The 12,028-nt window shown below is 34.7% G+C and overlaps 1 protein-coding gene across 1 annotated transcript in view; it reads right to left on the bottom strand.

Moving 5' to 3' along the window:
* The window catches only part of SYNE1 (spectrin repeat containing nuclear envelope protein 1), a 288,590-nt gene that overhangs the window by 194,415 nt on the left and 82,147 nt on the right, over nucleotides 1-12,028 (bottom strand). The window contains exons 14-20 of the mRNA XM_066546958.1: nucleotides 11,775-11,943; nucleotides 8,186-8,282; nucleotides 6,642-6,844; nucleotides 3,269-3,433; nucleotides 1,613-1,765; nucleotides 1,033-1,176; nucleotides 531-704 (exon numbers count right to left, since the gene is read on the bottom strand). Coding sequence (XP_066403055.1) covers nucleotides 531-704; nucleotides 1,033-1,176; nucleotides 1,613-1,765; nucleotides 3,269-3,433; nucleotides 6,642-6,844; nucleotides 8,186-8,282; nucleotides 11,775-11,943 — 1,105 coding nt within the window. The remainder of the gene's footprint in view (nucleotides 1-530; nucleotides 705-1,032; nucleotides 1,177-1,612; nucleotides 1,766-3,268; nucleotides 3,434-6,641; nucleotides 6,845-8,185; nucleotides 8,283-11,774; nucleotides 11,944-12,028) is intronic.

Raw genomic sequence — 12,028 nt, 5'->3', positions numbered from 1 at the left:
AAAAAAACATGCATGAAATAGTACAGGCTGAAAAAATGTTTTAAAAATACTACTTTGATTATAACTTTTCAAGGAAGTTCTGACTAGCTCTGAACTCCTCCAAAAACAAATGCTTATTAGCCATTAAGAAAAGTTAATGCTATACCGCAATTAATTTCAAATAAAGCACTTTTCCAAGCCTTTAAAAAACTTCAATAATAGTCCAAGGAAACTTAGAGAAGTTTCTGATCTTGATTTTTCATCTGCTTAAAGAAAAAAACCAATGTATTTCTTGTATTTCAGTCCAAATTCCACTAGATTAAAAAAAAAAATAAAGTCTTATGTTTACTTCTTGGATTTAAACCAGGACACTAGATAGGAACAAAAGTTTCAATTTTTTTTTTGTATTTATGCCTAGCTGACGTTAGGATAAGGCTACATCTGTTGCATGAATATCTGCTCAGCTTACAGAGTTACAATCCAAATTCTTAGAAAGATGGTTGCAAATACTCAGAGGCAGCAGACCTTCGTGAGATGCTTTTGAAACTTACTTGGGCTTTTTGTTTAAGAACAGTTGTTGGTTGTGCTTCAGGATCCAGGATAGAAATTATTTCATTTACTTTTTCAAGAGATTCATAAAAATGTGTGATTTGTTTCTCCAGTTCTTCCAGTGGAGACAGGAGACGTTGACATTCATACAGCAGGGCACTGGAATACTCCTTAACCTTTTGGTCAAGAAAAACAGTTATTGAAACAGTTGTAAAATTCAATAAATAGCAGCTTTTTCTGCATGTAGGTTTATATAGTTGTTACCTACTCATTTTTAAGATAAAGCAGTCCTGATCTTGAATTACTCCTTAATGAAAAGAGCATTAAATTTAAGGATGGTAGTCTTAGCATTTAAGAGAAGCAACACCTCCTCCACCCTGAATCAACCTATTGTTACAACTATGTACTTGTTCAAACGCATATCTGTGAGAATTTATGTACAGGACCCTACTATTCATTATTACAACAGTCTACAATCTGTAGTAAAAAAAAGCATTCTGCAACCTTGCCCAGCTGCTCTTTGAGCCTTGTCAAAGTTCCCAGCATTTCATTGGCTTCCTCTTGGGAAACTTCTTTTGTAATAAGTTGCACCGTCCTTGTAACCGCTTTGTACTGAGCTTCCATTGCCGGCAATTTCTGCTTGATATTCTGAAAGAAGTGTTTCAAAAATATTTCAACAACAGTATTTATGTGTTCATGGGAAATAAAAGAATGATGAATGATATATATTCTAATTGTAAATTATTTTTGTCCCTGGATCATATTTCAAATCCATGAAAACGGAGCCAAAGAGTATCAATCAACTCACCTGAATATGATTTGAAACTAAAAAGAAAGAAATACCTACTGAGACAGTGTTTTGGAAATTTTCTCTAAAAATGTCACTAATAGAATACAACTATATATTTTTTAGATATAGCTGAAACCATGCAAAAAAAAAAAAACCAGCACCACTGATAAAAACCCCAATTAATAATGGGAATGCATACTGAAATAAATTAATAAATTTATGCTATCAGAATTAAACGGTTGCAATTTTCTTTCTTTTGAAGGAGGAAGAAAGAAACGAATGGCAGACACTTACTTCTAAATCTTGCACAAACATTTTGACATCATGAAAGGACACTTCTACAGAGACTGAAAATTTGGCATTGCTTCCATCAATAAAAGCTGTCAGATGGGCCACACCATCCGCATACTCCTTCCTCATTTTGTCCAGTTCATCTGCTCGAGCATACTAAAAAGGAGAAAGGAAAAAATACAAAACAAAACAACAACAAAAAAAAAACCCAAACAAAACAAAAAACCCCAATCCAAATTAGACCAAATTACATACCTAGCAAATAAGTAATGATTTAAGAGAATTAGCATGCTTTCAGTGCAATTGTTTGCTGGAAATATTCCATTCAATGAAATACAATATAATGGAAAGCAATCTAAATTTATTATCTGCATTAGTTTCAATAGTAATGATGCTAAGACAAAGGTCAGCCATACAGGAGATGAGCCTCTTTTAAGGTCTGGGGAATACCAGACTTGTTTGTTTCTACCCTAGAATCAACAGTTCAATTAATTTCTCACTACCTACAACATCAATTTTGAAAATTCAGCAAAGAGAATAAAACATGAAAAGTCTAGAAAAGCTAAAGAATAAGGGAAATCTTAATGAAGGAATGCTGGCTGGGGGAAGGGGAAACACATGCCTTAGAAAGTAGAAAGAGCTGTGTGACAGAAATGGTGAAAAAGTCTGTGAGAAAAAAAAACCCACATAGCCAGCATATGAAAGAAGCTGCATTAAGTAGTGGAAGAGACATTTACATCAGTGAATCACTCTAAATAGCATCAGCAAGTAAAGCTTGAGAACATTCTTGTCAACAGTCTGGAAAAGTTACAATAGAAGAGAGACAATAATTTTCTGCTTTTCCTTTTAACTTGACTGCATAGGAGATAATAATGCCAGTAAAGGAAACAGATTCAGTACCTTCAAACAGGCAACTGCTATTTAAAAATCACTGAAAGGGGACAATATACATTTATGTATATTGACTAGAACAAAGATATTTTCTAACGTGCTTATGAGCTATGAAATAGTTCTGTGTAATTAAGATCACATCTTCTCTTTGGTTTCTAAAGAGCAAATATAGAAACCACAACTCTTTTTGTATCAGCTGAATCTCTTACATGAGGTAAAGGATAGGTTTATTCCTTTACTATAAGAGCCTGCTTGTAGGCAAGATAGAAGTAAAGTCTGACCAAAATGGGGAAAACAATTTAGTTAATTAAATTAATTATTGTCCCTGCTTATGGTTGCCATACAATAATTTGAAGGAGCTTTCTTTAAAGAGTAGTGAAAATAATAATTTTCACCATGTTCACTGTTTAGCTTCACAGAGCTTTTACAGTAGCAATAGGTACTGAAAAAGTAACTTTCTTTGTAGAACAGAAGTTATGTATCAATAACATTTACTGTGTCAAGACAGGTGACTATGATGAAAAACTACAGCTTAGTTAAGAATGTCCCCTCACTAGCCCCCAAATAGCTGTAAAACCAAAAAGGTAAATAAAAGAAGAGCCCAAATACAATAAATTACTGTCATGGAGTAATTTCTAATTTAAATACTGATGAACAGTTAGGCACTTTAGAAAGCTGTCCTATAGTCCTGCCAACACGGCAATCTGTCTTGCTTCCCTGGAAATGACAAAGTAAATATTTAAAAGTAACAAGGGCAAAATCACCTACCTGCTTAACTTGCATAAACAATTCTCTCCATCTTCCATTTAGCAATAAAAGCTGCTGTTTAAGGTCTCTGGAAATGGTCTCATCACATGTTTCAATTAGAAAATTACCAGCATCATTCATGGCTGTGTGCTGTTGGATCCAATGAGGTAAGTGCCGGAAGAAATCCTGAGGAAGAAAATAAAAACAGTCCCAAAACCTTTTCAATTAGTCTTTATCTTAAATCATAAACCTAAAATTTAATCACCCACTCATGACTTGATAAAATCTTGTTGAGCAATTATCTTCTGATACTCTTCACAACAAATATGCCACAACAGGATTTTAATGTCTGTGAATATAACCTGTGGAATTAAAAATTACTTACAGCTCATTTTACTCCCATGAGTGACTTCAGTTAAACCAATGAAACTCCTCCTTAAGAGAAAAATCCATAATTGAAAATGCTGTTAGGACTCAAGTATTTTCTGTGTTGTCCTTAAACAGTGTGGGCTGACAGTAACCCAGCCATATACAAGCTGTGGAGTGGTTCTTCCCCTCCTGTGAACCACGTGCAGCTTTCCAAGGTCTGGCCTCTCACAAGGCCTTTGAAGACTGATTGTTTTTTATCACTGCTTCCTCCTATCTTAGAGCAGGTGAGCACAGAGGGGAAAGAGATGGTTGTCAGTGATTTTGTCCCCCTCACTGAGACAGCCTAATAAACCATACGCATCTTGTAGGCAGGTATGTACACATAAACTGGTAGAGAAGACAAAGACCAATTCCCTCCTTTTCTCTGTTCCTGACAATGGGCAACTGTTCCTAAGGCAGGTATCCCTAGGCTCTATGGCTCCACCTATATCAATAAACAAAACAGGACTCAAGCACTGTCTCATGGTTGTCCACATCTTCTCTGACATGGTTTTGGCTTGTCCCCAGTACCCTTGTCCCAAACAATGCATAATTCAATGAATAGCACAGTCTGTTCCAAACAGACTGGATCATGAGGGTGCCTTCCTTCAGGGGAGAAGGAGTAATCAGAAGGATTCAAGCTACCTGATCCTCAGATTTAGGAGGGGCAGTGATGCATTTTGTTTACGACTATCAATCTATATTGATAGTGGTAAACAAAATATATATATCAATTATATCAACCCTATAATTCCAAAACCATTCACCTTCCATGTGACAGTCCAATACAGTCCTTTGCTCAATGGTACATGAGAAAAATTCCTATCCAACCACACTGTCAGCCACCCCAAATTTCAGAGCTACAGTTCTGAAACTGTATTTGTCAGAACTCATCCCCATATAAAAGAAATTCAGATGCAACTGTAAAGAAAAAGTCACGTGTTTGTATACTGGTCAAATATATTGAAGAGAAAATTGAACAGCACACAGTGTTTCAGTTCCTTAAAGCTGAGATCAATAGGATTCAGGTGCTCTGTACTAAAATATCAGTGAAAAAATTTAATCAGCTCAGTAAACTGCATCTGCAGTTTGAAGCTTTTTTCACTTGCAGTGGAGCAACCCCCTTGCTTTGTACAAAGGCTAATCTTTATGAGCACATCCAAAAGAAATAAAGTCTACTGAATCTGGCACTGGTCAGCTTTCCAATGGTCAGGCTCATTAGAGGGCAAGAAGAAAAAAAAGCATGTGGAGTGAACTACTCACATCCTTGTTTCTGCACTTTATTCCCACAACCCATTACCTTCTGCAGACCTGGCTGGGGAGGCTCTCCATTTCAGAAGCCAACCTAAGACGTGTTAATTTTAAACAAGTGTGGGAAGCACACCTCATTCTCAATTAAAACAATGCACCTCTTTTTAAGGAAGTCACTAGATGAGATCTAGAAGCTCTCTAAAACCTTTTGGATACAGCTGTGTGAGAAAAGTGTGGGAGGATGCAGTTAGAGTGAAATTATGGAAAGTGCTTAAGAGGTAGTGGAAGTAAACAAAGGAGCTGTAGAAGGAACAGTTTGAAAAATCTCATCTAGTGACTTCCTTAAATCAACATTAAAAGTAGAACTTTTAAAATATGTATCTCAGTCTACAGACAGATGCTACCACACAGTTACCTTTAACAGTTTGAGCCAATGTATTTTTAAGGAAAAAAAAATAGCATTTTGGGAAGAATAAAGCTTCATGTCTAAGGTTTTCAACAAGATTTCTTGAATTTTTGAAATCATGTATCAGAATGAAAAGAATTACTTGTTGGATTTATGTTAGAAACTAAAAGCAAGTATGTACTGTATGGGCATGTTCAAATTTCTGCTTTGAAAATCTTTGAAGATAAAGTTATACATCCAAACAGAAAAGTAAATGTTTTGATTTTATTCATATGCATGGATTTAAGAATATTTCATTTTAATAATTGTCCAGTTACTTACATAAAACATACATAGTATCTAAGATCACCTTGATCAGCAGAAGTCATCCTTCCTGCCAAGTAACAATTTTTTAAATCTATATTATGCCAGACTGTTTTTTTCACTGTTTTATTTTATTTTAAAAGTGTATTCCATTAATTTACATCAGTTTGAACTAACAAACTTTAAAAAAAAAAGTCTACTGTTTTTTCACACAACATGAAATGCTCATTCCTGAACTGATGTCAGTTTGCCATCTTACAGCCCATGAGAACCCTACTTGAGTGTGAAGAGCTATACAGCTGCTACGTTGGGATCAGGTGCAAATTCAGCGCTTATTAAACGCAGGACTATTCAAGTCATTCCAGGTTATTATTGAAGGTTTACAAACCTAAATCTCAGCGCCTCAGTACTCTAACATTACAACAGGAAAAAAAAAAAAACTAACCAGAAGAACTATCTTTGTAACTTCAGGTCCCCAAAAATCAATTGTCTAAAAGATTTCTGAAATGCCAGGGAAATGGGTTAATTAATCCGCCATCAAATATAACAACACATATTAATAACACTGCTCTTTGAAGGTTATGAGTACTGAAATCTGTCATCTAGAAAAGTCAGTGGAAATGTCTTTATAGGCAGTCCATGATTACTCACTTTGGTGCTAAGAGCTGTATTTGCCTTTGAGTTAATCATGCAACATTCCCATCTCTGAGCAATACTGCTGCCCTATATTCATGTCAAAGATGCCTCTAGCCATGGTACCACAGATGAGGCTTTCTCCATTGTGTATATATTCATGTATGTGTGTGTATATATATATATATATATATATATATATATATATATATGTATATACTTGGGTACACATATATTTGTCTCTAGATGCTATACAAGCAAACACTGAATCTCCTGTGTTGAATGAAGACAGGATGTCAAAGTCTGAGCAAAACCTAAGCAAACGCAAAAAAAAAAAATTCCAGTGTTTCACAATTTACAAAACAGCCATATGAAAATGCTACTAGCACATACCTTTTTGGAATGTTCAGGCTGATTCAGCATTTTTTCAGCATCTTCAAGCCAAGCTTGCAGACCTGCCACAGTGCTGCTGTATCTGTCCCAATTAGCAATTACTTCTTCCAGCATGCTTCTTACACTTCTCACCTCTACTGAGAGGTTCCTCCACTGAGCTGTGGTGTCACTCATGAATTTCATCACATTCTCAACTTCTTCCACTGAAATACAGGAAAGACATGGATTATTTTGTTTCATTACCATTTCTGTAAAGATTAATTTTATATCATGCTTATTCACTGTCATCAGGGAATGTTATTTTAATGTAACTTCTATTTCAGTAGGCTTTTATATACGAATGTTCAGTTCATAGCCCAATTTTAGCACAAGATCATGACTGAGAAATTAAATGTGTGAATTAAAGACTTAGGAAAGTACATAAAATGAGTGTTAAATTAAAACAGTAACACTGCATATTGTGTGTGGTGTCCATTTCAAATCTGCAATAAAAGAAGTCAAGAGACAGGCTTGACTTAAAAATAGCAGTAAATGGGAGTTGCATAATATAAAAACACATATTATGTCTACATCGAAAAGTATGGAATGAACTTCTGATCTTCCTGCCATTGACTTTGAAACCAAACTCCTGTTAATTTTTGCCATTTAACTTTTAGCATTTTCCACATGGCAAGAAAGGAAAAAATGTGTTCTCATTCCAGTGGAAAACAAACAGAGAGAAGAAAAAAAGGGCAAGCAAATGCTGAGACTTCAGAAAAGATGCAGAATATATTTGTTTTAAAGAGTTTTTAGCCAATTTGAACTGCTATTGCTGAATTCATAAGTACTTGTTCTTTAGAACAGAATTTGCTACTGGATTTTATTAATAGCATTGAATAAGTCTCTGATTTTTTTATTTGTAAGAATACCTTTGAAAAATGTTTACTTTTGTAAAACTTGGATGTCACTATCAATTTAAATTTCACAACAAACAAAAGTATCCATTTCCTCCCCCCCTTAGCAGCAGCTGCAAAAATCCTCCAAAGACATTATTGTGCTATGATTAAAGTGATCTCATGTCTGTAATTATCTAGGTCAAATATTGCCCTCGAACTCACTGAACTCAGCAGCATTCAAGAATGACAGGAGGCAGCTGTTGAACCAGCTATATGTTTTTTCTCATGTATGTCCATACTGCAACTACCATTTGAGTTCCTCTTGCAGGTTTTCAAACTTAATGAATTACCTCCAATAAACCAAAGGATGATTTTGCAACTACAATACTGGGACCAACTCCCAGTTGTCTTTTTCTTTTAAATTAAGCAAAGCCAGGGAGTATTTCCAGGCACTAGAACATGATTTTCCCTACTCCTAATTTGGTTTCTATCACAATATTTCATCCCAAATTAACAACACTGAAATAATCCAAGAGTTAGCATGGACAATGGGCTTTTCCCAGGAGGAAGTCTGAAGATGACCACCCCTCTCCTCTGGAGATTCAGAAGCAGCAGGCTGCTCTGGACCAGGTGCCCACATACTAGTGACAAAGAAATATAGACATTTACCTGAGCCATTTGCTTTGGCATACATTTCAGCTGCTCGTTTCAAGATCTGGTAGGTAACTTCATACTGCTCAAAGAACTTACTATTTTCAATAACAGACTAAAAAGAAGAAAACATCGTAACAGATAAAATAAAGATGGGTATTAGGATTAGCAATAATTTATATAAAATTACATCAGGATACTGATGACATTTAACTTCATTATTCCTCCATTCATATTTTCATCATTATAAAATAATATTTTAAATACCCTAATTATAAAACAGCATAAAAATGTCACCTTTTCAATTTAATGGTACAGCAGAGTATATAATTTCAAATACAGATTTACTTACTTTCCACAAGGAAATGTTATTTGAAGTTTTCTTATTTGCTGTCTTGCTGGAAATCACTGGCATATGATACTTACAATATACAGAAACTGAGTAACTAACAAGTTGTTTAATGAAAACTGTTTTACCCTCCAAACTAAGTGACTAAGTGGAATAGTTTTAATAAAACAGAAATTTTCCTCCATATATGTCACCACAAAAATCAAATCCAATTGTTCCTGTACTAAGCCTTTGCAGTAAGACAGGTTACACCTTAACAGATGAAAAACTTTTGCTTTATTCTTCAATTTTTCTTTACCTCCTTTGCAGCTGCCAAAAAGTAAGATCATGGAAACACTGCACAAAGAGATGCTGCTTTTCCAAAGTGTGACACAGTTCTGTTCCTTTGTGAGTGATGGTTTAGCTCTGTGATGTGTTAAAGTGCGATGAATAAATTATCTGGAAATATTTTGGTAAAAAATTTATGCCTCTGACATTTATGCCTCCTTATCCCTTATGGCAAATGAAATTGACCTTTTTTTACATGTCTTTCAGAAATGTTATTTCCTTTAAGTGCAATACAGAATTATAGCTCTATATTATGCAAGCACATTATATCTTGCATTACCAGTGTTAAAACAGGAAGAGAAGAGTAGAGTTTGGAATGGTTCTGTAATTTATGTTACATCTCACCCCTCCCCAGCTACAGATTACAAAATAAAGGAATGCATACCCCTACATATGTCTATACAAGGTTTGGAATGCCAGAATAGACAAAATCAGGCAAGTGTGATTTTGATTAAAGCAGGTTTCAAATAAAGTCCATGTTCAATGTATTTTAAGCAGGAGAATCAGATCTTGTGTGTTCATAAACCCATATTATATAACATGAAAAATGCACTTAATAATTCTGCCAGTATATATCTAAACCCCTCCTATTTAAAACCTTTGACAGTTGCTATGTCAGGTTACAACAGCTTTCTAGTAGATAATTTAGAACTGTGTTTATAACTAAGGAAACTAGAAGTCAAGAACAATCACAAAATCTGCCATGTCTGAAAACCTACAGGCTTTATCATGAATTGTGTGACAAACTCATGATTTCACCTTTGCCAAACCCATGCAGACATGTTAACCTGAACCAAAACCTCCAAGACTTCACCTGAAAGAGCAAAAAAACTCATATAACAATGATATCAAGAGCTATCTGAAATGTTTTCAAAAATTAAATAAAGATATTTTACTGATTAATATTGTCTACCATCTGACAAGACTCCTTGAAGAAAATAAGCAGCTTTCTCAAACCAGTGTAGCATATGATGCTAAAAAAGTGCTAACACAGCAGTGCTAAAACACATTTCCATGGGGTAAAATCCATGGATAACTGTACCTAGTATCTCCATTACAGTGGAATTTGGTACAATTTATTATTCAGGTTGATGGTGTGCAAGTCTGTGCTGACCTTTACTTCTGGTGTATGACAGACGGGTGGAAAGAGGCTAAGATTAAGTAAAAATCACCACTTTTATTTTTAAGCTACAGTACATAAATATTTTCCAGGCATATGTTCTATCCATGTTCCTAGAATGCTGACATTCCCCAGTCTGTTTTGGCAGACAAACAGACTTACATTTTTATCTCCTGCTAATATAATCACTCTGACTATAAGGTACTGACTACAGCTTTCCTATGTAAGACTCCTAATATATTGGAAGAGTAACACTTGTCCCTTAGTCCTAGAAAACTGGTCCCAGGTAAGCCAAAGCACATCAATCCTCTTTCCATCACATCCTGAAGGAGCAGGAGTCAAGGCCATTTCAAGAGTGAAAATGAGATTTATTTATCTTCTTGTCCTGATTTCCTCATTTTGATGTTATACAGTTTCAAAAATAATGCAAGGAAGCATCTTCCTTCCCTAAAGACCACCTCAGCATCAGTGGTGTGAATTACAAGAACAATTGAGGCACTTGCAAACTAATATACAAATTAATAACTTCATGTTCCTCTTAAAGGAAAAAAAAAAAAGAACGTTACTAAAAAACCCTAAAAGTTCAAGCTACCACTTTTTTATTATTTCCCTTGTCACCTTTTAGTAGTGTTTTTTACAGTCTTAGAGAGTAAAAAAATGGACTACAGTCCTAGTTATTGCACATCACTCCAGTGAACTAAGTTAAATCAAGTAATTATCTGAAGTTTGTAAAGCTTGTCTATAAAAGGTTAACTGACTCTTGAATTTTTGTGTGTCCCTAACTGCTAGAGTTTAAACACTTTGAAGAGTGAGAATTTCACCCAAATTTCACTGAGTTTGAAATTTTCTTTTCAAAAAAGTGGGGACATCAGTAATTTTCTCTGCTCATTGACCTGGCTCTGAATGGTTCTGTAGCTGCATTATTTTTTTCAGACTTAATTTTTGTGTGCAAGTTTCCCCATATGGATTAGATAGAAGGGAAGAATATATTTAGACCAACCCTGCTTTTGAAAGAATCCTTCATGCCCTAATGTAGAAGTGCAGCAGTACTATCATTCTACCTACACTTGGCACTGCACGTGTGAATTTAAAAAGAAGCAGCAGCGTAACACTGAAGAAGAATTTATCAATGAAGACTTGTAAGTCAAGAGTTTCTGTTCCTTAACATTGTAAATGGCTCATGCAGAGCTGGAGCAAACTCTTTCCAGAATAGAAATTTAAAAAAAAGGGTTTAATATACTAATTCTGAGTAAGAAAAGAAAAATCATTCTTTAGAAGAAGAAAATTAATCCCCTATAGGTATATTATATTAAAGAAATATATGAAGGTAAAATAACATTCTTTTTTATTTGTCTTTTGGAAGACTCTAAAAATATCGTGTGTGAATGCATGCCAAATTCCTCCTCTGTCTTTAGCTCTTAAACTGTATAGAGTCACTATAAAGTGCTTCTATCCTGGTGTAAAAGAAGAATAAATTAATTTCTCTGGAATTGCTATAAAAAGGAAGCAAAAATCTAGGATTTGGAACCTCCAGACATGCTTGCTAAATTAATCACTGGACAGCAGCTGGAATAATATTTCTCTTTTTCAAAAAATAATGAAAAGAGAATAATTTTTACTTTTAGCCTTTTGACTAAAGTTCCTCCATGGGGAAGACAGATTGACCTCTGAAGATATATTTCATAGGAATACAGTCATAAAGTTGATGACTGACAAATCTGATATCTGTGTCTGCTCTTTTATACAATTCTAGCAAACTTAAATATGAAAATTTCAAAAATGGTTATAAAAAGAGGACAACCCCAACTTACAATATAATTTTGAAGAAGCAGTTCCACGGACTCTCGCCTTCCGTATTTGATAATCCATGATTTTAACTTTGATTCTGCAAAGACTAAGAGTGACAGCAGACGGTACTTCAGTTCCAGAAACTCCATCTTCAACAGATGGAGCTCAGATGAAGAGACAACAAAATTAAACCTATAAAATGAATCACAGTATAATATAATAGAGCAATATTCATTTTTGCAGAAGACACTGAAAGCAGTTCGGATATTTTTCTAAT

This window comes from Molothrus aeneus, chromosome 3, assembly GCF_037042795.1.
Source record: "Molothrus aeneus isolate 106 chromosome 3, BPBGC_Maene_1.0, whole genome shotgun sequence".
NCBI classification, from domain to species: Eukaryota; Metazoa; Chordata; class Aves; order Passeriformes; family Icteridae; genus Molothrus; species Molothrus aeneus.
Note: the sequence above shows the minus strand (reverse complement) of the source record. Positions and strands in the feature narration are given on the sequence as shown.